Source organism: Perca flavescens, chromosome 19 (genome assembly GCF_004354835.1).
Source record: "Perca flavescens isolate YP-PL-M2 chromosome 19, PFLA_1.0, whole genome shotgun sequence".
Taxonomy (NCBI): Eukaryota; Metazoa; Chordata; class Actinopteri; order Perciformes; family Percidae; genus Perca; species Perca flavescens.
Window position 1 is genome coordinate 734,736 of NC_041349.1, and position 27,243 is coordinate 761,978.

Sequence of the window (27,243 nt, forward strand, 5' to 3'; positions counted from 1 at the left end):
AAATGTCATCTAGTCAAACTATAGGAGGTTTTTTAGCTCAACATCAACATCTGAATTAAAAGATTTTATTTTGAAAACCAAAACTAGAATTTTTTTTAAAAATGTAACCATTAAAGGACTTTATAAACAGCATTGCTCTCTGATGTGTCATCATGTCTGTTTATTACAGTTCATGTAGCAGCAGCCTGTCTCTACCTGTACACTGATGACATCATCTCATCTCTGCTCTCTGATTGGCTGCCAAGAGTGTAAGAGATCAGCTGCTGCTGGTGTTTCTGACAGTCAGAGAGTCTCAGACAGGTTCAGGTGTACAGAGAGACAGACAGGTTCAGGTGTACAGAGAGACAGACAGGTTCAGGTGTACAGAGAGACAGACAGGTTCAGGTGTACAGAGAGACAGACAGGTTCAGGTGTACAGAGAGACAGACAGGTTCAGGTGTACAGAGAGATGAAGATGATGAAGATGATGATGGTCCTCTCCGGTCTCCTCTGTGTCTCAGCTGACGGTAAGATTTTAAACTGTCTCACTGTTAAACTCATGTTTCAGTCTGATTTAAGCTCTGATGGTTTAAACAGTCTGTTTCAGCAGCTGAACCTTCTGTCTGTTTTTTTGTCGCTTCAGTGCTTCGTATTGAGGGCTGTTCAGAGACTGATGGAGAGGTGATGTATGGAATGGATGGTGAAGAGGCTTGGTACGCAGACTTTAAGAACAAGAAAGGAGTCAAGGTTCTGCCCAGTTTTGTAGATCCTGTGAGAGTCCCAGAAGGACTTTATGAAGAATCTGTGATTAATCGACATGGCTGCAAAGGTGCCCTGGAATTTACACGTGAAGCTTTCAAGGACCTCCCACTGCAGCAGGGTAAAGACACATGTGTATATATATACAGTACAGGCCATAAGTTTGGACACACCCTTCTCATTCAATGTGTTTCTTTATTTTTATGACTATTTACATTGTAGATTCTCACTGAAGGCATCAAAACTATGAATGAACACATATGGAATTATGTACTTAACAAAAAAGTGTGAAATAACTGAAAACATGTCTTATATTTTAGATTCTTCAAAGTAGCCACCCTTTGCTTTTATTGATAACTCTGCAAACCCTTGGTGTTCTCTCAATGAGCTTCATGAGGTAGTCACCTGGAATGGTTTTACCTTCACAGGTGTGCTTTGTCAGGGTTCATTAGTGGAATTATTTCCTATATTAATGGGGTTGGGACCATCAGTTGTGTTGTGCAGAAGTCAGGTTGATACACAGCCGACAGCCCTATTGGACAACTGTTAGAATTCATATTATGGCAAGAACCAATCAGCTAAGTAAAGAGAAACGAGTGGCCATCATTACTTTAACAAATGAAGGTCAGCCAGTCCGGAAAATTTTGAAAACTTTTAATGTGTCCCCAAGTGGAGTCGCAAAAACCATCAAGTGCTACAATGAAACTGGCTCACATGAGGAAGACCAGGAAAGGAAGACCAAGAGTCACCTCTGCTGCTGAGTCACCAGCCTCAGATGAAATCACACCAGCCTCACACTAGCCTGACATCGTCATACTCAGATTCTAGTCAGTATGTGAGTCTGAAACCGCTCCACTGGGCTGTGATTCATGTTTTTCAACCGAACCTGGGGTCTCATTTATGAAACTGTGCGTAGGATCCTTACTATAAGTGTACGTACACCCAAAAGCCCAAAATGGCGTACGCCAAAAAAGTCAGATTTATAAAACTGTGTGTAAGAACACTTGTAAGCAATGTTCCCTTTATAAATCACAGATTACCTACAGGTGTGCGTACGTGGATCAGCCTCTTATCCCGCCCTGTACACGCCCATTTGTAACCATAAATAGTCATTGCAAAGCACCTGGTGAATGCTGATAAGTATGTTAATGACCCTGGCAGATGTTCTTTCGTTACACCGAATCATGCCAAATCATGACAACAAATGTACACTGAAGTTACACCCACTTCCTGTTTCACTGGCGAAACGCACCAATTGGCTGCCCCGCCAAGGCCACGCCCTATGATGAAAAGTTTTTCTTTTAACAAATTTTCATCTTTAACGTCTTAAGATGGTACAGACCAAATTTGAAGTTGATCGGATGAAATCTCTAAGACAAGTTCGTTAAAGAGATATTTCACCGTTGGAAAGATGAATATATCTTTAAATTGGGTCACTTATGTAGGAGAAATGTGAAAAAAAAATAGAAATTGGTGGCTTCTAGGGCAAGAAAAGCCAGATAATGTGTTTTGGGCTCATGTGGATGAAAGACAGCAAATCCCAGAATGCACTTACTTCACTGATTTAGTGTCTACTCCCAAGCCACGCCTACCCTTTACAGACAGACAGTGAGACGATGAACTCAACAAGTATGTTTTATTGTCATTTCAACCATATACTCAAAATGTTTCACTGTGGCTCAAGTGTTATAAATATATTAAAACGACCTTATATCTCACGAAACATCGAAAGTAAGTGGCGCTCCACCAAAGTGGAGGAATCCCGTTTGGATTGGCAAGAAAGTCTGAAAACCTATAGGAAGGCCCTAAGAAAGGCCAGATCAGACTATTACTCATCACTAATAGAAGAAAACAAGAACAACCCAAGGTTTCTTTTCAGCACTGTAGCCAGGCTGACAGATAGCCACAGCTCTACTGAGCCATCTATTCCTCTAGCTCTGAGTAGTGATGACTTCATGAGCTTCTTTAATGATAAAATTATAACAATTAGAGATAAAATTCATCATCTTTTGCCCTTAACTTCTAACAGTTCATCTTTAAATGCAGGACTGCTAGAAATAACGACTAGTCTCGACATATACTTGGACTGCTTTTATCCTATAGACCTCCAACAATTAATGGTAAAGATATCCTCAGCTAAGCCGTCTACCTGTCTCTTAGACCCCATCCCAACGAGATTACTCAAAGAAGCGTTACCCGTGGTTAACACTTCATTACTAGATATGATCAATATGTCCTTATTAACAGGTTATGTACCGCAGTCATTTAAAGTAGCTGTGATAAAACCTCTTCTGAAAAAACCCACCCTCGATCCTGAGGTCTTAGCAAACTATAGACCTATATCTAACCTCCCTTTTCTCCAAGATCCTTGAGAAGGTGGTTGCTAATCAGTTATGTGATTTTCTACATAGCAACAGTCTATTTGATGACTTTCAATCAGGATTTAGAAAGCATCATAGCACAGAGACGGCACTGGTGAAAATTACTAACGACCTTCTAACTGCTGCAGACAAAGGATTTGTCTCCATTCTTGTTCTACTAGATCTTAGTGCTGCATTTGACACTATTGACCATACTATCCTGTTACAGAGACTGGAACACTTAGTTGGCATTAAAGGAATTGCTCTAAGCTGGTTTAAGTCCTATTTCTCTGATCGATCCCAGTTTGTTAATATTAATGATAAACCCTCCAAGCACGCTAAAGTTAGCCATGGCGTTCCTCAAGGCTCAGTGCTTGGACCAATTCTATTTTCCTTATATATGCTTCCTCTAGGTAATATTATTAGGAAACACTCAATTAACTATCACTGTTCATGAGCGATACCCAATTATATCTGTCAATTAAGCCAGATGAAAGTGGTCAGTTAGCAAGACTTCAAAGCGTGTATTGAGGATATAAAATCCTGGATGACCCACAATTTCCTGATGTTAAACTCAGACAAAACTGAAGTTATTGTGATAGGACCAACGCACCACCGAACTTCGTTTTTGAAAGATATAGTTACTCTGGATGATATTACCCTGGCCTCCAGCACTGCTGTCAGAAATCTAGGAGTTATTTTTGATCAGGATATATCCTTCAACGCCCACTTAAAACAAACCTCAAGAACAGCCTTTTTCCATCTTCGTAACATTGCCAAAATTAGGAATATCCTGTCTCAAAACGATGCTGAAAAACTAGTCCATGCATTCGTTACTTCTAGACTAGATTACTGCAATTCCTTATTATCAGGTTGCCCAAATAAGTCCATTAAGACTCTCCAACTGATCCAGAATGCTGCAGCACGTGTTCTGACGAGAACTAAGAGAAGAGATCATATTTCTCCTGTATTAGCTTCTCTGCATTGGCTTCCAGTTAAATATAGGATCGAATTTAAAATCCTCCTCCTGACTTACAAAGCTCCAAATGGTCAAGCACCATCATACTTAGAAGAGCTCATAGTACCTTATTGTCCCACTAGAGCACTGCTCTCCCAGAATCTTGGGGCTACTTATGGTTCCTAGAGTCTCTGGAAGTAGACTGGGGGCCAGGGCCTTCAGCTATCAGGCTCCAGTATTATGGAACCAGCTCCCAGTCGGGGTTCGAGAGGCAGACACCGTCACCACATTTAGGAGTAAACTGAAAACCCTCCTCTTTGATAAAGCTTATAGTTAGGGACGAGGAGTTGAAGCGTCCACCTAACCCGGCCCACTGCTTCTCCTCGTAGTCATCAGTTTTTTCTATACTGTATAATTAATAATCTAGCGAGAGTAGAGGGAGGCAGGCCAGTACAGCCCGATCCGGTTGGGGAGAGTTCTAGCCCGACCAGGCACCTCTCTTTAACCTGCCTCTCTTAAGTTATGCTATTACAACTCTAGACTGCCGGGGAGGCTGTTCCTCCCTAAGACACACTGAGCTGCTCTCTCATCTCTACTTGTTACTTTTGTATGCATCCTGTCCCAGAAATGCTTGTTACTAATCTAGCTCTGGGGAGTTTACTCCCCGAGTCCTTATATTTCTTCATCATGAGCTATGCTCTGCGATTCTCTGCATTTCCCGGCTGCATCCTGCTGCGTCCTGCTGCATCCTGCTGCGTCCTGCTGCGTCCTGCCTCCACCCGTGCTCTGCAGCGCCACGCTACATCCCGCTACGCCCTGCTGTGATGCTCCTATGCACAGAGTAGTCAGGATCCGGTATAGGAGACTGCACTACTCAGTATGACACGATGTGCCCTGCTATGACATGAACTTCCACGATAACCTTCGAAGTCACTGTGACTTCTAATGTGACTGTTATCACCACTGTTCATCACGCCCCCAACCGGCCCGTCAGACACCGCCTACCAAGAGTCTGGGTCTGCCGAGGTTTCTTCCTAAAAGGGTTTTTTTTGCCACTGTCGCAATAGCCACTGCTAATGCTTGCTCTTGAGGGAATTACTGTAATTGTTGGGGTTTTGGAATTTATAGAGTGTGGTCTAGACCTACTCTATCTGTAAAGTGTCTCGAGATAACTTTTGTTATGATTTGATACTATAAATAAAATTGAATTGAAAATTGAATTGAATATAAAAACAACATACGAAACATGCTACATTTAGTCCACACACATTATATGCTCCGTAAAGTTCAGCTAACATATAGGTAGCTACTAGCATTAGCGCTTGGTGTAAACACCGAGTATAAACAGCAGTAAATTTGTGTGGAATGTAGAACGGTCGGCATTTAACAGTCACAAACTCCTCCAGCAGTTAGCAGTTCGTTGGATACAAGTCACCCCATTTCTGCAACAGGCAGTCCGTGTTAACGCAACACACCTCGAATAGTCTTACCCAGCGACGGAGCAGCAGGCTGGTACAGCCATGTTTCCACTACAACAAAAACACAGCAGTCTCTGAACTTGCGTTGGGAGTTTCGTTGAAGTTGGATGTAGTCCAGTTAGTCGTCTAATGAGCGGACACTTGCAAGCAGGATTGATGGAACAGGTGGTCGGCTACCGTTAGCTTTCTACTGACTCATTGGTTCAACGTCCCCGCTGATGAGGTCCCTTTACCGGCTAGATACATCGAGCAACACCGCAACCCTATGGGCTATGCGGAAGTAGCTCCTAGTACTGGCTGTAGTGCTTTGCCTTTGGGCAAAAATCTTCCGATGATGCAAAAATCTTTGTTTTACTACATCGGAAGATTGTTTTACCCAGACACAGAGATCTCTGGTCTCTGGCCAAAATTGCACTAATTTGGAACTTTCAATTAAAAATGGCGGACTTCCTGTTGGGTTTATGGCATGGCTCCAATGACATTTTTGTACGTCTTAACATGTTACATATGTGTACCAAGTTTAGTTAGTTTACGTTAAACATACTGCAGGGGCTCAATTTTTTTATTTTGTAGGGGGAGCCATTTTTGTGCGCCTATTCCTGAAACCCTTAAAATATAAAATTTTTCACCAGGCCTGATGCGTGTGCAAAGTTTGGTGAGTTTTTGAGTATAAGTTGCGTGGACGAAAAAGAAGGAAAAATACCTCCTTCAGTTTCAATAGGGCCTTCGCCGCTGTCGGCGCTCGGGCCCTAATACGACACAATAACATGAGCTGTGTCTGTGTCTGTGTCCAGATGCTCCTTCCAGTCTGATGGTGTACACCAAAGAATCCGTGGAGCTCGGAGAGAAGAACACCCTCATCTGTTATGTGACTGGTTTCTATCCTGCTCCTGTCATCTTCTCCTGGACAAAGAACGGAGAGAACATCACCGAAGGAAGCAGCACCAACGTTCCCTACCCCAACAAAGATGGTTCCTTCAACCAGTTCTCCAGACTGGAGTTCATCCCACAGCTGGGAGACATCTACAGCTGTAGAGTCAAACATGTGGCCCTGGAAAAACCACTATCCAGAATCTGGGGTCAGAAAACTTTATTTACACTCACACTAAATACAATCAGCTCATTAACCAAACTACAGCTCATCTGTGTCCAGATGTGAAGCTTAATGTTTCTGTCTCCAGATGTGAAGCTTAATGTTTCTGTCTCCAGATGTGGAGCTTAATGTTTCTGTCTCCAGATCTGGAGCTTAATGTTTCTGTGTTTCTGTCTCCAGATGTGGAGCTTAATGTTTCTGTGTTTCTGTCTCCAGATGTGGATCTTAATTTTTCTGTCTCCAGATGTGGATCTTAATGTTTCTGTGTTTCTTTCTCCAGATGTGGAGCTTAATGTTTCTGTCTCCAGATGTGGAGCTTAATGTTTCTGTGTTTCTGTCTCCAGATGTGGAGCTTAATGTTTCTGTCTCCAGATGTGGAGCTTAATGTTTCTGTCTCCAGATGTGGAGCTTAATGTTTCTGTCTCCAGATGTGGAGCTTAATGTTTCTGTCTCCAGATACGGAGCTTAATGTTTCTGTGTTTCTGTCTCCAGATGTGGAGAAGACTCAGCCCGGTATTGGACCTGCAGTTTTCTGTGGACTGGGTCTGACTTTCGGTCTGATCGGTGTGGCCGTTGGAACTTTCTTCCTCATAAAATGAAATGATTGGTTGGGGCTGATGATGTCAACAGTGTAAAAAGTACTAGAATAGATATGGTACAGATGTGAGGAGATGCTGCTTCGTGAAGCTTCAACTTTTTTTCTTCTTTCTGTTTCATATAGATAAAAACACATCTGATTGACTCATTACTAACAACTTCTACACACTGATGTTCTCTACAGAAAATATACATTTTAAACATACTTATAAACTGCGTTCAATACTGTTTTGTATCTCCATAAATGTTCATTTTATAAACATATACTCACATCAAGTGTTGTTAGTGGAAAATGGTATTGTAAACAAATTGCATGAAATAAAATGACTTAACTGATTTAACCCTTATGTTGTCCGTCGGGTCACTGGGACCCATCCAGTTTATTTGACGTTTAGTATTGGCCTGGCGTTCAGCTTCGGGGTCCCCCCCTCCCAATTAAAAAGGATCTTGTTGCTGAGTTCAATGACACCTCACACAATACTCTACATCAAACGGGTCATTAGTTATAAAAGGGGGTGTTGGTAAAGCTTAGGGGGGAGGGTCAAGCCATCACCAATGAAGAAGGAATGTTAGCACTTTATAATAACTAGCCATAATTCATCATTAATTAAGCATTTTACAACTATTACACAACTATTTTTTATGTTTGTTCATTATTACTTATTAATTGTTCATACATAGTTCATCATGCGTAAAGCATTTGTTCACATAGTTATAAATGTTTTGTTCGTAGTAAATAAGCCTATTTTGAAAAATATGTTTGTAAGTACATGATTTATATTTAATAAATATAGATAAAGAAACAATCATTTGTAAATGAAATCATTTTCCCATTATAAACCAGTTGCTAACTATTGATAAATGCTTTGTTCATCATTTGTAAAGCTCTGCTCCTATATTAATTCTCATAAATAAAGCATTTGTATACACACTTATAAATGGTTTGTTCATAGTAAATAAGGCTCTCGAAAATTATGTTTATAAATAAAAGTTTGACACTTTCTAAATATTGCAAAAAAACATTGGTAAAATAAATAATTTTCCCTTTCTAAACTATCTATAAACTATTAGTAATTTCTTTGTTTATCATTTATAAATCATAGTTCCTACGGTTGGTCCATAGTAAGTAAACACATGTAAAATGTTTATAAGTTTATTTTTTAATAATTCTTAAATGATGCATTAACCATTTGTAAATGAAGTTATTTTATCATTATTAACTAGGTACTCAGGAACGTATAAGGTTGGTTAAAACTAGGAAGTTAATGATTAACAGACTATCTACACCTACATTTGTTCATGTTTTAAATAAAATGTTATGATTTAGAAAAAGCCTAAACTAATAGCTGGGCTGTTAATACATCTGTTACAAATACTTACCAATAATGTAATCCATGATTAACTCATGAGTTACTACTGGTTAGTTAAGTATACTGTGTGAGCCCATCTAAAGTGAGTACTTTCTATGCTTTACAAACCATTTATAAATGAGTTGCAAAGGCTAACAGATACAACAGAAACACAAGTAAAAAAAGTATTTGTAACCCTTATTACGATGTAGTAAGAATGTACATTTATGAAATAGCTCGTAGTAGTGTTATGTAGTTGATATCAGTGTGAATTTGGACCAGAACCAGAAGAAAACTAGATTGTTAAGAGCCAGAGAATTGAACATCAATAAAGAGACTAGGAAACCAGGATAAAGTTTGAGAAGTGTATTAATATACACAGAAACATGGCATACACATATACAGATAAACACCGGTATGAAAAATAACTAAACATACACATACAAGAAACCCTTTTCAGTTTTATGAACTCAATTGTTCTTTGATAACAAGAGTTCAGAGATGTTCAACGTTGGGGCCCATATGAGTTTGGTTTCTGTTTGTCCTACCACCATGAAGAAGGAATCCAGGGCAATCTGTAGAAGTTCTGAGTCTCGATCCTGTAGCTCGCCACCCAGCCCACTGAACTGGGAATCTCTAACCCCTGGAAGACTCTGGGATCTGAAGAATCAATGTGATCCAATATCCCTCTCTGGACCGGACCTCCCAAATCTCCACTTCCTCCACCTGTAGATAAGGCCAAATCAGTTCTCTCAATTACTATTCAGTAATAGAATCTATTGCTTAGGCTACAATGAAAATAAAATGAGGTGATATTTCATAACCCATATTGAAATATCTAAATCTCTATTCAGTTGTACAACCGTTCTTAAATTTCTTCTCTTAAGTATCAAAAGTATATAAATCCCTTTCAGGTATCAAAAGTACATTTATATTAATAGCCATTGTTGCCACAGTTACTTTGAAAAAGTAACTTAGTTACTTTACAGATTACTTGATTTTAAAAGTAGTTTAGTTACTTTACAGATTACTTGATTTTAAAAGTAGTTTAGTTACATTACAGATTACTTGATTTTAAAAGTAGTTTAGTTACTTGACAGAATACTTGATTTTTAAAAGTAACGAAGTTAGATTACAAGTTACTTTATTAGTTACATTCAGCAGCTGCCGACAACCCCCCCACAGCCTCAACATAACCATGACAACCGGTTTACTGTGAGGCAGCTCAGCGTGGCCAGTAGTAGGATCTGGTTTATTATGGCACCAAAGAGAGCCAGTCAGCCGTGTTTAAGGGCAGCATTTCCTCTACAACATACTGACCCAACAACTTCTTCAACTCCCCCACTTACTGGTTTTGCACCGAAGTCCAGCTTTAGTTGTTTGGGTGGTGGGGGGGTCTCCTGCTCTCTGCATCGCAAAGAAAGCAAATATATATATATTTTTACTAAGGAAACTGACAAATAGTAACACACAGTGACTTGGATAAGTAACTTTAATCTGATTACTGGTTTGGAAATAGTAACGCGTTAGATTACTCGTTACTGAAAAAAGTGCTCAGATTAGAGTAACGCGTTACTAGTAACGCGTTACGTGGCGTCACTGTTAATAGGTAACCTTTATACAAAAAATACATTTCTAATTCAAGTTTTATGGTACTACCTTAGTAACATTAACACTATTCTTAATAATAATGGCATGAATTGCATGTAAAAATCTCTCAAATTATATTAGTTTCCCATAACTTAAGCCACAGTTTAGAGAACTCAAGCCACTAATTTAGAGAAATTAAGACACGCGTGCTTATTTATCCCTCCCTGCACCGGTAACAGTAGAAAGGATGCACTAAAAATTAGCCTCTTTGAGTTACTTCTCCATAAACTCCAGTTAAACAATTAAACTCACAACTTGTACTAACATTCATTCAACAAAATACGCACAGCTAGCAATAGTGTTGATTAGCCTTTTGTGGCTAATTACCCTATTAGCATATGAATACAGCTATAAAAAGGTGGTACAAAAACACTCCAAATGTTCTGTTTTTTGTTAAAAAATGCAGAAAGTCTGTTCCCTCGTAGGCTGCCATGGTTATTTACGTCTCAATGCATTCTGGGGTAATGATGTGTAATGGTTGTACCCCAACGTACCGGCTATTGACAGTACAGTAACGGCGAGATGAACACGTCTGCCGTTCAGCCTTTTCAGTTTGAACCCGAGCGCACCGTACACTTACATCAGGAAAATAACGCGCAAGACGGTAGGCTTACTCAAGAGTTACATGAAAATGAAGACTATCAAAGTTGAGGAAGCGAGCGTGGGGCAAAAACAATGGTGTCTGTGCGGCAATTGCTTGCCAATGCATGGCTGCCGTCACGGTAGCGATGCGCTACATAGTTTGGCTCTCAAAGACTGAGTGTAAATGTTGCCTGTATATGTTTGGTTAGTGGTGTCACTATGCTCTGTTACTTCGTCATATCTTTGATGTCATACTGGTATCAAATCATCTGTTAAACTAGCCATTCATCAAATTTTTCCACAGTAATCCCATAGCGTTCTAGTGCACATATTTACAGCTAATACTGCAGTGATTTCTATGCTCCATCCATCAATACATCATTCTCTATTGTTTAAAACCATACCGTTTATGTCACAAACATGACCATTTATAATAATCTCGCAAAACTTAGGTCTTTGTTAACTATGTGGCTGTTTATTGAGTTTAAAAGGTAACAGAGGTTAACATGTAGTCTTTGTGGCTTACCGGCATTGTTACAATCTAATGTTGTTAGTTACGTTACCAGAAACAATGTTGTCAGTGAGTCTCAGGAAATGGATGTATAATAAGGTCTTGGATCGAGCCGTGAACTCTCTCCTAGAATGTCTATGTGTGAGCGTGTGCATGTACAGCGGGGTTGGTGTTTCTTCATTGGTGTTTATTCTGGGTGGCGTAGGAAGCACACAACACATTAGAGATATGAAAATATTTTTGGTTAATTAGAAAACTTTGGCCGGATCCCCCCACCCCCTCAAATATTTTCTCATTTGATCTGCACAAATCACGTAGCTAACCGATTTTGGTTTCAAAACGGCGAATTTTGCGAAGGTGAGGAGTTTGCATGCCTGATTAATAATGAAAAACTTGATCAGCACTTCTTTAGTTTGCAGTCTGACAGTGTTCAGTGTGTTTATGGTCCAGCAGAAGCCTGTAGGCATTAGTTGTCTGCCAGGTAACAGGTGATGGTTGGATATGATTGGATGCTGCAGGTCATATGATCATGTCCTCTGGTTTTTAGATCAGCTCTCAGTGAGACTGAGTCAGTGTTTGTTAAGAGAACAGAGGAACATGGCTTCATCCTTTCTCAGGGTCTCCCTGCTCTTCATCAGCCTCTACACAGCAGGTAGGATCAATACTCTGATCACTGATCAATACTACACACTTTATACTGTTAATACTTCATCAGCCTCTACACAGCAGGTAGGATCAATACTCTGATCACTGATCAATACTACACACTTTATACTGTTTATACTTCATCAGCCTCTACACAGCAGGTAGGATCAATACTCTGATCACTGATCAATACTACACACTTTATACTGTTTATACTTCATCAGCCTCTACACAGCAGGTAGGATCAATACTCTGATCACTGATCAATACTACACACTTTATACTGTTTATACTTCATCAGCCTCTACACAGCAGGTAGGATCAATACTCTGATCACTGATCAATACTACACACTTTATACTGTTTATACTTCATCAGCCTCTACACAGCAGGTAGGATCAATACTCTGATCACTGATCAATACTCTGCTGAATACATTGTTTTATTACTGAGGTTCAAACTGATTTTTTCTTCTTTAGATGGATTTATGTATTTTGTGACGAACCGTTGTGAGTTTAACTCGTCTGATCTGAAGGACATCGAGTTCATCCAGTCGTTATATTACAACAAGGTGGAGCTCGTCAGGTACAGCAGCAGTGTGGGGAAGTTTGTCGGATACAATGAGTTTGGTCTGAATCGGGCTGATGACTGGAACAACAACCCTTCATATATGATTGGGCTGAGAGCTGCAAAGGAGTTGTACTGCAAATTCTACATTCATCTTGCCTATGACCATGTCCTCTCTAAATCAGGTGAGTTTGTGTTTCTGTAACATCCAAAATCATCACATAATTTATAATATATTCATATTAGAATATATCATGAGATATATTAAGTTGTCAGTCAGCATGATGAAATGAAATGCTGTGGTTCAGCATGAGTTGAGTCTGATACACAACTGCAACAGCAGAAAATAATACTGCAGTTGGCATTACTGATACTGTTAATACTTTAGTATCACTAGTAGTAACACATGTATTTGTGAAGTATGCTTAATGATAATATAGTAATAATCATCATAATATGTTGCTCAGTCAAGCCCTATGTCAGACTGAGCTCTACGGAGCCCTCTGGTGGTAAACATCCGGCCATGTTGGTCTGCAGCGTCTACGACTTCTACCCCAAACAGATCAGAGTCAAGTGGACCAGAGACGGACAGGAAGTCACCTCTGATGTCTCTTCCACTGATGAGCTGGCAGACGGTGATTGGTACTACCAGATCCACTCTCACCTGGAGTACACGCCCAGGTCAGTCGCCTACAGGTCCAGTAAGGTCTAGTTTGTTCCAGGTATAAGAGCCTTTTTTCTAACACAGAATTCACACATGGAGGACTATAAAAATTTTTTTATGAATGAGGTCCAAGGTCCAGGTCCAGGTCCAGGTTCTGGGTCTGGTTCTGGTCCAGGTTCTGGTTCTGGTCCAGGTCCAGGTCCAGTATTGTCAGTAAGAACCAGAATCTCTGATGTCTGGTTTGTGTCAGCAGGTCTGGAGAGAAGATCTCCTGTATGGTGGAACACGCCAGCCTGAAAGCTCCTCTGATTACTGACTGGGGTAAATACCTGTCTGTCTCTCTACCTGTCTGTCTCTCTACCTGTCTGTACTATACTATACTGGCAGTGCGTACAGATTTTGCCCAAATGTAGCATGTAGTATGCTGTATACAAACAAAAGCAAAATCTGCAGTATGCCAAAAATACCCGGATGTCATACTGATTCAGAGAAAATCTCCAGTATGCCTCGGACCAGTCTATCCCGCCTACTGTATCCCACAATGCAAAGCGCCGCAACAATCACAACAACCGTGGATTGCCGTTAGGGCAAACAACTGGAAACCTTTTACATTGTTCATCTGCTATGTCATCACTAAATTTGCTTCTGCGACTTTAATGCAAGAAATCAACTATGTAGAGCTCTAATATGGGCCGTTTTATGAAAATTGATGGCTAACTGCAAATTTGGTCCGACGATGTCGGAGTTCAGAAGCTCCACAGTCTGATGTGACTGGTCTGTCCACCTTCACAGACCCCGCTGTGAGCTGGCTGGAGCTCTCTCAAGAGACTCGCAGACAAGAGGCGTTTATTTCCCCTATCGTTTGTTTAAATAATACAACACACATATCCATTATAAGATTAACTAGAACCTGTGGTTTTTTGGAGTTATTATGTTCCACAAGAGATTGCGGTCATAACGTAACAAGCTCACTGACCGGGCTGTCAGACACACACACACACACACACACACACACACACACACACACACACACACACACACACACACACACACACACACACACACACACACACACACACACACACCGGCCACAGAGCAGGCGAGGGAGAGCAGCAAAAGACAGGGGAGAGAGATATCTGTCTCTCTTTGACAGTATTGTAAATAAATTATAACGTATATACATTAGATTTAATATTTCAGTTCATAATTAGGGTTTGTTTTATTTGCTAATTTCACATAAATAAAGATGTAAGTAAATACGTTTAAGTTTCTTACATTTTCAGCATCTTATAAAGTAAACAAAGAAAAAATGCAAAACTCAATAAGTTATATTTTTCATTTGCAATAGTGGTGCGAGTTCTCTTTTTTGCCCAGTGCTTTAAGGGCTTGTTCAGAGGCCCAGCCTGGCCTAGCATACTGCAGAATAAAACAATTGAACTCCTTCAAACTGCATACTACTGATGAACGCAGTATGCAGTAGGTATTGCATACTACATACTGCAGTTGTCTGTAGAATGTAGTAGGCGATTTCGAAATCGGCCTGTCTCTCTGCCTTTCCACCTGTCTGTCTCTACCTGTCAGTCTTTCTCCTCACCTGTCTCTCTCTCTCTCTCCCTGTCTGTCCTCAGACCCGTCCATGCCTGAGTCTGAGAGGAACAAGATTGCCATCGGAGCCTCAGGACTGATCCTGGGTCTGGTCTTATCTCTCGCTGGATTAATTTACCACAAGAGGAAGGCCCGAGGTCAGAACAGGGTTCTCTGTAGACTAGTTCAGACCTCTTTACAGAACATTAGACCATCTACTACAAGAGGAAGGCCTGAGGTCAGAACAGGGTTCTCTGTAGAATAGTTCAGACCTCTTTACAGAACATTAGACCATCTACTACAAGAGGAAAGCCTGAGGTCAGAACAGGGTTCTCTGTAGACTAGTTCAGACCTCTTTACAGAACATTAGACCATCTACTACAAGAGGAAGGCCTGAGGTCAGAACAGGGTTCTCTGTAGAATAGTTCAGACCTCTTTACAGAACATTAGACCATCTACTACAAGAGGAAGGCCTGAGGTCAGAACAGGGTTCTCTGTAGACTAGTTCAGACCTCTTTACAGAACATTAGACCATCTACTACAAGAGGAAGGCCTGAGGTCAGAACAGGGTTCTCTGTAGACTAGTTTAGACCTCTTTACAGAACATTAGACCATCTACTACAAGAGGAAGGCCTGAGGTCAGAACAGGGTTCTCTGTAGACTAGTTCAGACCTCTTTACAGAACATTAGACCATCTACTACAAGAGGAAGGCCCGAGGTCAGAACAGGGTTCTCTGTAGACTAGTTCAGACCTCTTTACAGAACATTAGACCATCTACTACAAGAGGAAGGCCTGAGGTCAGAACAGGGTTCTCTGTAGACTAGTTCAGACCTCTTTACAGAACATTAGACCATCTACTACAAGAGGAAGGCCTGAGGTCAGAACAGGGTTCTCTGTAGACTAGTTCAGACCTCTTTACAGAACATTAGACCATCTACTACAAGAGGAAGGCCTGAGGTCAGAACAGGGTTCCCTGTAGAATAGTTCAGACCTCTTTACAGAACATTAGACCATCTACTACAAGAGGAAGGCCTGAGGTCAGAACAGGGTTCTCTGTAGACTAGTTCAGACCTCTTTACAGAACATTAGACCATCTACTACAAGAGGAAGGCCTGAGGTCAGAACAGGGTTCTCTGTAGACTAGTTTAGACCTCTTTACAGAACATTAGACCATCTACTACAAGAGGAAGGCCTGAGGTCAGAACAGGGTTCTCTGTAGACTAGTTCAGACCTCTTTACAGAACATTAGACCATCTACTACAAGAGGAAGGCCGAGGTCAGAACAGGGTTCTCTGTAGACTAGTTCAGACCTCTTTACAGAACATTAGACCATCTACTACAAGAGGAAGGCCTGAGGTCAGAACAGGGTTCTCTGTAGACTAGTTCAGACCTCTTTACAGAACATTAGACCATCTACTACAAGAGGAAGGCCTGAGGTCAGAACAGGGTTCTCTGTAGAATAGTTCAGACCTCTTTACAGAACATTAGACCATCTACTACAAGAGGAAGGCCGAGGTCAGAACAGGGTTCTCTGTAGACTAGTTCAGACCTCTTTACAGAACATTAGACCATCTACTACAAGAGGAAGGCCCGAGGTCAGAACAGGGTTCTCTGTAGACTAGTTCAGACCTCTTTACAGAACATTAGACGATCTACTACAAGAGGAAGGCCGAGGTCAGAACAGGGTTCTCTGTAGACTAGTTCAGACCTCTTTACAGAACATTAGACCATCTACTACAAGAGGAAGGCCCGATGTCAGAACAGGGTTCTCTGTAGACTAGTTCAGACCTCTTTACAGAACATTAGACCATCTACTACAAGAGGAAGGCCCGAGGTCAGAACAGGGTTCTCTGTAGACTAGTTCAGACCTCTTTACAGAACATTAGACCATCTACTACAAGAGGAAGGCCCGAGGTCAGAACAGGGCTCACTGTAGACTAGTTCAGACCTCTTTACAGAACATTAGACCATCTACTACAAGAGGAAGGCCCGAGGTCAGAACAGGGTTCTCTGTAGACTAGTTCAGACCTCTTTACAGAACATTAGACCATCTACTACAAGAGGAAGGCCCGAGGTCAGAACAGGGTTCTCTGTAGACTAGTTCAGACCTCTTTACAGAACATTAGACCATCTACTACAAGAGGAAGGCCTGAGGTCAGAACAGGGTTCTCTGTAGACTAGTTCAGACCTCTTTACAGAACATTAGACCATCTACTACAAGAGGAAGGCCCGAGGTCAGAACAGGGTTCTCTGTAGACTAGTTCAGACCTCTTTACAGAACATTAGACCATCTACTACAAGAGGAAGGCCCGAGGTCAGAACAGGGTTCTCTGTAGACTAGTTCAGACCTCTTTACAGAACATTAGACCAGTTTCACAATAGTTTCAGTCTCACAGGAGTTCCAGACCAGGTTCAGAGTCTTAACACTATTTATTTTTACTACTACTACTGAAACCTGTCTTTGATATTTCTCTATAATAATGTCATACTGAGCAATGGATTTGTTTCAGACCAGATCAGTTTTACTGAATAATGTCTGGATGTGTTGTTGTCTCTTCTCTTTAATCCAGGAAGGATTCTGGTTCCCAGTAGCTGATCCTGGACCTGGTTCTGGTCCTGTAGCTGTTTGTCAGATGGAATAAAAAGCAGCAGCTGCTTCAACCTGCTTTGTGTGTTTCAGCTCAGCAGACTGTCGGTCCTGGACCATCTGCTGGACCGACTCTACTCCTGATTCTCTGATGATCTGGACTCTGATACTCAGCTGGTCTCAACCTGATCCAGGACTGTGGTGTTACTCTGATGGTCCTGGACCAGGTCTGAACCTGATCCAGGACTGTGGTGTTACTCTGATGGTCCTGGACCAGGTCTGAACCTGATCCAGGACTGTGGTGTTACTCTGATGGTCCTGGACGAGGTCTGAACCTGATCCAGGACTGTAGTGTTACTCTGATGGTCCTGGACCAGGTCTGAACCTGATCCAGGATTGTGGTGTTACTCTGATGGTCCTGGACCAGGTCTCAACCTGATCCAGGACTGTGGTGTTACTCTGATGGTCCTGGACCAGGTCTAAACCTGATCCAGGACTGTGGTGTTACTCTGATGGTCCTGGACCAGGTCTGAACCTGATCCAGGACTGTGGTGTTACTCTGATGGTCCTGGACCAGGTTTAGTCTGGACTCTGGTGTATCGCAGCTGCATCTGAACTCTGCTTCATCTACATGTGATATGATTCTTTACTGTGTGAAATCAATATTTATTTGATTGATTTGGGGTCTTGCAGGTTGTGTAGTTGTTAGATTTATATATTTTTACTGGAGTGAAACATTTTCTAACCTTAATAAACTGATCAAAAAACTCTGACACACTGTGGATTTATTGATCAGATAATAAACTGGAAGCATTTCATCTGTAAAGATTAATATCTCATAACAACTTATTCAAAGACAGTTTATATTCATATTTGTTACGGCTGCTCGCTCTTAGTCAATGAGTCAATTAGTTTCTTTAGTTTGTGTCATCCTTCTTCATGCTGAGTGATTAATTTCCAAGAAACATATCAGAACATTTCTGGTAAACACACGATTTAAAGTGAGAGCTTTTGCATTATTCTTTGTGGTGAAAATCTGTTTTTATAGATATCATTTATAGATATAATTAAATCAACTAATCAAGTCAACAAAATGTAGCTCAGCGTAAATTCTTTCAGGAAGTTTTGAATTGTGTGTGTTTTCCATGACATAAATAAAAGGCATTTTCAACGTACATTGTTGCCTAAAAATGAAAAAAAAAAAACAGAATTCAGGAAATTAAGTCGTTGACACTCACATTTACCTGAGGGTAATTTTACTTTTTTTTTTTTTTTTTTTACCTTTTACTCAAGTACTGGACTCAGGTACAATTACAACACAAAACATCTCAAACAAAATAGTAGTTTAAATACATTTAAACAAACAAGCCAGATCTTCATCTTACGTGCTTGTCGCCAGGTTGTCGGTTGTGTCTGATAACAAACAGCAATGCTGACAAGCTTCTGTGTTGTGTTCAAGTGTACTCAGGAAAATCTATTTAATTTAGAAACACTGCAAAATGGATAGACAACTATCGTAAAAGGGGCTACAAACGATATACCCAAATAAAGAAAACATTGATTATACTTGTGAAACTGAAAGGGAACTCGAACCACGATTTCCATCACTGTTTTCTACCTATACACAGTATGTTCTATATCTATGTACCCATCTACGGTTTATCTCCCTGTTAATCTATGTATTCATTTTTGTACCTATACACAGTGTATTCTATCTATCTACCTATGTATTTGTTGTTAAGTACTTAATCTAGTTACCCCTCAAAAGTATATTGCCACATCATGGGAGGTGGTGAACTCCTGGTTGGGAACCACTGGACTCTTTATGATATAAAACAGCACATGATTCAGAGTTTTAACTTTAACTTGAATTATTGACTTACCGTCCCCTAACAAAGCTTTAGCAGCTTGGACAATGAAACTAGCATTAGCTGATGAAATCAAAGCTGCCCTAACATTGTTTTTTCCACTTAACTGATCAGCTCCATTTGCAAACATGATGCCCCCAGCTTGTCCTCTTTGTCCCGAAACAAAACATACGCTGCTCGTCCTCTCGCTACGCAAACGCATTGCTTGAAGTCCATCCTCTCGCTATGGAAACAGGTCCCTTGAAGCTTGTCCTCTCGCTATGGAAACAGGTCCCTTGAAGCTTGTCCTCTCGCTATGGAAACAGGTCCCTTGAAGCTTGTCCTCTCGCTATGGAAACAGGTCCCTTGAAGCTTGTCCTCTCGCTATGGAAACAGGTCCCTTGAAGCTTGTCCTCTCGCTATGGAAACAGGTCCTTGAAGCTTGTCCTCTCGCTATGGAAACAGGTCCCTTGAAGCTTGTCCTCTCGCTATGGAAACAGGTCCCTTGAAGCTTGGCCTCTTGCTATGGAAACAGGTCCCTTGAAGCTTGTCCTCTCGCTATGGAAACAGGTCCCTTGAAGCTTGTCCTCTCGCTATGGAAACAGGTCCCTTGAAGCTTGTCCTCTCGCTATGGAAACAGGTCCCTTGAAGCTTGTCCTCTCGCTATGGAAACAGGTCCCTTGAAGCTTGTCCTCTCGCTATGGAAACAGGTCCCTTGAAGCTTGTCCTCTCGCTATGGAAACAGGTCCCTTGAAGCTTGTCCTTTCACTACACAAACGCGTCCCTTGAAGTTCATCCTCTCGGAGATTATTTTCTCTATCAGCAAACACGTGGATTGCAGATTGTCCTCTCGGTCCACAAACAAGACGCTTGCAGCTCGGCCCATGAAACTAAAGTGAGCTTCTCAAACTGAAGCTGCCCTTAGATTGGTACTCCACTTACCTTATCCTTATCCGCTCAGCCTTCAAAAACAATGCTCGCAGCACGTGGAAACGCTTGTTTTTCAGAAACATGAGAAATAGGGTCCAGGGGCTTCTTTACAGAATAACCTCCTAACTTTTTGGCCTATCTCTTTAGAAGTCTCAAAGACAGGAAAAATACTACATTCCTATTACAAAAGTATACTTGTTCTAAATCTGAGAGGGAAATATTGAATTTTACTTCTCTACATTAATCTGACAGCTTTCAGCTTTAGTTACTTTACAAAAGCAAGTCCTAAACTCATGGCTGTGTCTAATCTCAGACCTTCTATATTATCTTAAACATAAGAAATAAAAACTAGAACTGTAATCTAAATCTTTAATCAGCCTTTAATTAACAGCCTTACGTTAACCACCCCACTCGCTCAAAACGTTTTACTTACTAAAATGTAAATACAAAAGCAAACTTCTCCGAAGATGAAATTATTCCTAAATGCGGTTAGGATACATGTTTCTGTAATACCGAAAAGCAAAAAGTTAAATGTAATCCTAAACTGAAATAAAATAGGATTTCAGATTTAGGAAGTTTCTGTAATGAGGCCCCAGGTTGAAAAATACCCATGTTTCCTTTAAATACTTTTTTTTCTTTTTAAACAGACAGCTTTTAAACAACTGCATGAAACACCAGTAGTGGAAAGTAACGTAGTACTTTTACTCAAGTACTGGACTAAGTACAATTTTCATGTTTTTGTAGTTTACCTTTTACCTATCCTGATCCTTGATACTATTCCTCCACTACATTGATTTAGCAGCAACTTTTAAGATCCAAACTGTAGATGAACAGTATGAAACAGAACCTAAGTGACCCGACCACTCGATGTCAACAGCTGACGGTTTATAAACTGGTTAAAACTAGCTTCCCTATAGTATTATTATATATAGCCTATTAATGATCTAACAATGTAAAATATATCAAGCACTTTCACTTCTAATACTTTAAATACATTTTGATTATGAAACAAATAGAAACAATAAAATAAGTAGTGTAACAAATTACTGTCATTACTGAGTAATACGTAAACATACTTCTAAAAAGAGTAACAAGTAATAAATGATAATACTTGACATGTTTAGGAAACTAACCCAACACGGATTATAGAGGTGTTGAAATTAATCCAATAATCGATGCATTGCATCGTGGACATGGACGATGCTGCATCGATGCACTGGCCCGCCATAATCGATTATAACGCACTGACGTTGCTCGTTAATTTTCCGTCCACGGCATAAACATTCAAATTCGAAATGGGGGGGGGGTTATGTTGAATAAAGTGATAAAAGATCCTAATATAGTATGTCGGTAAGTCATAAAAAAGTCGAAAAAAGTGATAAAAAAGTCACAATATAATATATCAAAAAAGTGATAAAAAGTCACAATATAGTACGTCAATAAAAGTCACAGTATATGTCGAAAAAAAGTGATAAAAAACGCTATAATATAGTATGTCAAAAAAGTGATAAAAATATTGTTAGCCTATATGTCGAAAAGAGTCATAGTATAACATGTCACAAAGGTCATAGTATACTATGTTGAAAACAAATTATTAAAAAAAAAAATAATATTGTACGTCATAAAAGTGAAAAAAAAAAAAAAAGTCATGGTATGTAATAAAAGGTCAGACGAGGTGGCAGAGTGGTTAAGGTGATGGACGGCTAATACATTGTGGGGGGGGGGCCTAATATAAGTCTGTGCTACCAACATTGCCATCTTGAGTTCAGCTTGCTTCATGTTTTCTGCTTCTGTCTGTTCTTTCATGATGAAGGATGAAATAGTCTCTGTGTTTTAATGTGCTGGGTGATGTCATTTTCCCCGCCGTGTGCTACATTAAAATCAACCCGACACACCTTACGAACAGCCTGGAGGTTGTCGGTAAGATGCATGTAAATTGATGCGCTCAACATGTTGAAATTTACAGCGATATTTCTATTTCTTTGCGGGAACACCACCTTCACCTGCCATCTCTATCGGCTCGCTTTCGGGTCTGAACTTTCCGCGAAGCTTGCCAGAGATCAACTGCGCAACGGGGTTATGGGTTGCCAGGTTGAGGTGACTGTGTATGGTGGATAGTGTGAATAGGATGCGTTTCATACAAGATCTGGCAACTGTTTCAACATTAAACAAACACATTGGTCTGGTTATTTAGGAAGGAGTTTGGGCCATGCTGCAAATTACGGGAGTTTCCGGGGAGAAATAACAAACCGGGAGGGTCCGGAAATAGGGCTAAAAAGCGGGAGAAACCCGGGAAAAAACGTGAGTGTTGCCAGCTATGGTGGTCTCCCCCGCTGGGTCAGAGCGTGTCCCGGTCCTCTCTGTCGGTGGAGACAACATGTCTCAGTCACTTAAAACAACTACTAACTGGCTTCTCTATTAGCCTACAAGCTAGCACTCTACACTAACTTCAGCTTGCGTTCTGGAGAGGTATGTGTCGGTACACGATTCGTTCTGCGCATGCACAGATGAAAATCCTGTTTCACGAGGATTTACAACATTAGCTGTTAGCTTTATAAACTAACGTTAGCTTCCCAGTGGAGGCTAACGGCTGGCCACTACAACTCCGTAGCGGGTATAAGTTAGCAGCAGGTTTGATGTTCGCAGGATATTCGTTTTCGACCTACCCCCATTCAGTGTCTTCAATAAAATTCCAATACTTTACTAGTGTAGTATGTGTACAGTTTAGGACACTATATATATAAAAAAAAAAATCACAATTGTATTTCTTGTCGCTACCGATTCTGAGCAAAAACAGCACTTCAATCTACGTTCTGGCTGTGGGCTGAGTTAGGGACCGTCTACAAATTACATTACTCAGGCTGGTGACATAGACTACTGGGATTCTTTCAGGAAAGAAATCACCAAAATCTATAAAAAGACATTTTATCATTCTGATTGCTGTAGTAGTTGCCAATGGTGGATTGCTAGTTACTAAAGGTCATATTTTTGTCATATGTCACATTATAGTGAAACAGGATGGAATTAAAAGTTTAAAACATTCACCAAAACTCAACAAAAGACATTTTCTCATTCTTATTGCTGTAGTATGGGCTCCAATTACCACTTAAATGGTAGGGTATGGCTCCAATGATGTTTGTTATGCGTGTTGACATGCTACATATGTGTACCAAGTTTTGTGACTATCGTCAAACGCACTGCAGGGGCTCAATTTATTTTTATTTTGTAGGGGGGCTTAGCGAGCCATTTTTGTGCCCCTATTCCTGAAACCCTTAGAATACATTACATTTTCACCAGAATTGATGCGACTGCCAATTTAGGTGAGTTTTTGAGTATGTTAAGCCCCTCAAAAAGGCGATTAATTAGCCGGACAAAGGAAAAATAATAATTCCTTCTGTTTTAAAAGGGCCTTCGCCGCAGTCGGTGCTCGGGCCCTAATTAGTTTTTCTCATTCTGATTGCCCTCATATTTCCCAGTCACTTCCTGCTACTTAATACAGACCATGGTTTCCTAAAACAACAAGTTATATGGAAGACTCAATTTTCTCTAAAATTTATTCACCAAAATTCAATGAAATATTTTTTTTGTGTTCTTTTGCTTACTTTCTGGTTCTTATGTGTTACTCATAATGTGTGGCTAATAATATCATCATGCTTATAAAAAAAGTATTAAACTGCTGAATGAACACTCGTAATGTCTCCATGGCAACAAGAGACAGATACCGTTTGAACAACAATCATAAATAAAATAGCAATTTGGCATATTTAACCAAAATCAACAACAAGCATCAACTGTCTTACGCCTTAGGACCGTGACGAAGGTATAGTCACAAGATATATGATCAAAATCATAAAAATAACAGCTGATATAGCTGGGGAGCTTGCAGCCTTAGTGATAGTTGTGTCCACTTGTTACCCAAAATGAACGTCAATTCACTCAAAAAATACAAACAAATTAACCATTAAGGGTATTCAACGTTAAAACAAATATGAAGGTGCTTGATTGACATTTACCCATTACATAATAAATAAGTCAGTGATTTGGCTGGTCTTAGCTAGGCCAACTAGCTAGATAAAGAACAGAGAGCCAGCCCACACAGCGACACCGTGGTGCCTTTGACTCAATCATCGAATTTTTTTTAATTGGGGGTCTCTGCAAAGATACTAAATAAAGAACTTACAGTATATTTCGGATTTTTATCAGAAACTGCTTTATTGGCCAAGTAAACACAAGGGAATTTGAATCTGGCTAGGTGTTGCTTTCAACACAGAAACAGACATAACTTTATGGCTAAAAACAAAGATAAACAAGGTAACGTTAAACATGAACGTTTTACTACTATGTAGGCTACATATATAAGTTGTATATAATAAAGTGTATACATGCATACATATCCACATACGTACATAAAGTTACATGTAAATAGATCTATTAAGCTTATAAACAGTAAGGCAATTAGTGCCAATGATCCAGTAGATGGCGCCGATGTTCAATCAATGTTAGAGTTACGCATTCTTCCAACAGCGCGCAGGTCACATAAGCTGATGAGATACTACAATTTAATTCATCATATTATTTTTATACTGTCAGTAGGCTACTTTTAGAGCAACTTGTATAATGGCTAGAGGGCCTGGAACATATTGAATGAATTGAAATACATTTTTTTTTGGGGGCACGGGCAGCGCACTTATCAATGACGATGTACACTGGCGGCGGTGTAGTCAATCCACACGTTAGAGTCCCACGACAGTCTCCTTCGGTAGGTTATCCGTGGCACTATCCACCGCCATAAATAGGAGAACACAGATTGGGAAACGCCCTGTGTCTGGCAATGCTACACTAACGGCTAACGACGCTAGCGGGCTACCGATGCTAACAGGCTAACAATGCTAACAGCCGTTGGTATCACAACTTATGCAAACGTTGTGGATGTAAAACGATTTTAACATATATACATACACACACACACACACATCTGTATGTTTACCTTCTGTCCGGTTCAGTGAGTGTAATCAGCGGTCGGTAACGGGAGATTTTACTGGAGAAAATAACAGATTCTCTTCATCATTCTCTGATTACGGTCCGTCTCTTCTTCACGGCCGAGGGCCCGCCCCTCTGCCCTCACAACGACAGCTAATTGGACGGGAAGTTAACAGCAGCCAATAGAGTAAAAGTAGGTCAAGATATTTAAAAAATACATCAACTGTATTTTACTGTAACACTGAAGACACATTCAAAATAAATTATTTAACGGTTACAAAAATAAAACCAGAAAAAATGATAAAATATAGAGTATACATAATTAAATCAACCTGCATATATGTAGTAATAACAATAACTGAACTTTTCTTTCTTAAATATTATTTAAATATTTAAAATCCAGCATGTAGAAAGTGTTAGAGACTCTGTGTGTGTGTGTGTGTGTGTGTGTGTGTGTGTGTTTGTCAGTCTCTGTATGTGTGTGTGTGTGTGTGTGTGTTTGTCTGTCTGTCAGTCTCTCTATGTGTGTGTGTGTGTGTGTGTATGTGTGTGTGTGTGTGTGTGTGTGTGTCTGTGTGTACGTGTCTGTGTGTGTATATGTATGTGTGTGTGTGTGTGTTTGTGTGTCTCTGTGTGTGTGTGTGTGTGTGTGTGTTTCTGTGTCTCTGTGTGTCTGTGTGTGTGTGTGTGTGTGTGTGTGTGTGTGTGTGTGTGTGTCTGTGTGTGTCTGTGTGTGTATATGTATGTGTGTGTGTGTGTGTGTTTCTGTGTCTCTGTGTGTGTGTATGTGTGTGTGTGTGTGCGTGTGTGTACGTGTCTGTGTGTGTGTATATGTATGTGTGCGTGTGTGTGTTTCTGTGTCTCTCTGTGTGTGTGTGTGTGTGTGTGTGTGTACGTGTCTGTGTGTGTGTATATGTATGTGTGTGCGTGTGTGTGTGTGTGTTTCTGTGTCTCTCTGTGTGTGTATCATTGTTTTTTACACCAAATGACATATTTCTTATTTTATACGTGTATGAAATGATTGTTGAATTGATTAATAGTCACTGACATACTAGCGGCTGGATTAAACAGGGTTAAAATGCTGACAGCTAACACTAAACAGTGTAAAGTGTGACTGTGTTTCACTGTGGAGGATTCCAACAGCGGGACCTAACAGTCTGCGCAGCAACACAGACGGTGCGTTCACCTGCAGCTGCCGTTGTCGAATTAAACAACACAGATGTGCGTTCACTTAAAACACGTAGCCTCGTGGTGCATTCACAGTAATTGTAAAATACCCTTTTCCCCATCTGGTGGTTGTTTTTGTTGTTCAACAGCACTTTACTGGTAAAATAAGTTATTTTTTATAGTCATTACATTATTATTAAATCTTTAATTTTGACCATGTGGCCTTAACAATAATAAAGAAGTTCCTGACTGTTGTTTAGTGCCCTTCTTTTTCCTTTTTGTTCTTTTGTTTACAGTAAATAAATAATAAACAAATACAAATCTTAAAGGAACACGCCAACTTATTGGTACTTTATCTTATTCACGTAACCCCCAGAGTTAGACTAGTCCATACATACCCTTCTCATCTCTTATTGGGACTTTATCTTATTCACTGTAACCCCCAGAGTTAGACTAGTCCATACATACCCTTCTCATCTCTTATTGGGACTTTATCTTATTCACCAGAACCCCCAGAGTTAGACTAGTCCATACATACCCTTCTCATCTCTTATTGGGACTTTATCTTATTCACTGTAACCCCCAGAGTTAGACTAGTCCATACATACCCTTCTCATCTCTTATTGGGACTTTATCTTATTCACTGTAACCCCAGAGTTAGACTAGTCCATACATACCCTTCTCATCTCTTATTGGGACTTTATCTTATTCACAGTAACCCCCAGAGTTAGACTAGTCCATACATACCCTTCTCATCTCTTATTGGGACTTTATCTTATTCACCGTAACCCCCAGAGTTAGACTAGTCCATACATACCCTTCTCATCTCTTATTGGGACTTTATCTTATTCACTGTAACCCCCAGAGTTAGACTAGTCCATACATACCCTTCTCATCTCTGTGTGTGTTGTAATGCTGTCTGACAGCTCCACCGGTAGCAGCCAAGAACAGATCC

General features: G+C 40.3%; 2 protein-coding genes across 5 annotated transcripts in view; both read left to right on the plus strand.

The window, feature by feature from the left end:
* The first annotated feature begins 451 nt into the window (after positions 1-451).
* On the plus strand, positions 452-7,226 carry LOC114574033 (H-2 class II histocompatibility antigen, A-K alpha chain). Its single transcript, XM_028606320.1, has 4 exons — positions 452-506; positions 623-859; positions 6,329-6,613; positions 7,120-7,226. The coding sequence occupies exons 1-4, from the start codon at positions 455-457 to the stop codon at positions 7,224-7,226; spliced, it is 681 nt and encodes a 226-aa protein (XP_028462121.1). The 5' UTR covers positions 452-454.
* A 4,663-nt stretch (positions 7,227-11,889) lies between these two features.
* Positions 11,890-27,243, plus strand: part of LOC114574031 (rano class II histocompatibility antigen, A beta chain-like) — a 24,534-nt gene continuing 9,180 nt past the window's right edge. Inside the window, exons 1-8 of one of the 4 annotated variants that reach the window (XM_028606317.1) lie at positions 11,890-11,968; positions 12,441-12,713; positions 12,996-13,209; positions 13,446-13,513; positions 14,821-14,934; positions 17,348-17,541; positions 17,792-17,891; positions 17,942-18,137. In XM_028606317.1, the coding sequence (XP_028462118.1) occupies positions 11,914-11,968; positions 12,441-12,713; positions 12,996-13,209; positions 13,446-13,513; positions 14,821-14,934; positions 17,348-17,373 (750 nt within the window). In that variant the 5' untranslated portion in view covers positions 11,890-11,913 and the 3' untranslated portion in view covers positions 17,374-17,541; positions 17,792-17,891; positions 17,942-18,137. Of the gene's footprint in view, positions 11,969-12,440; positions 12,714-12,995; positions 13,210-13,445; positions 13,514-14,820; positions 14,935-17,347; positions 17,542-17,591; positions 17,709-17,791; positions 18,138-27,243 lie in introns of those variants that run through there. The other 3 variants (XM_028606315.1, XM_028606316.1, XM_028606318.1) reach the window with 3 other exon arrangements.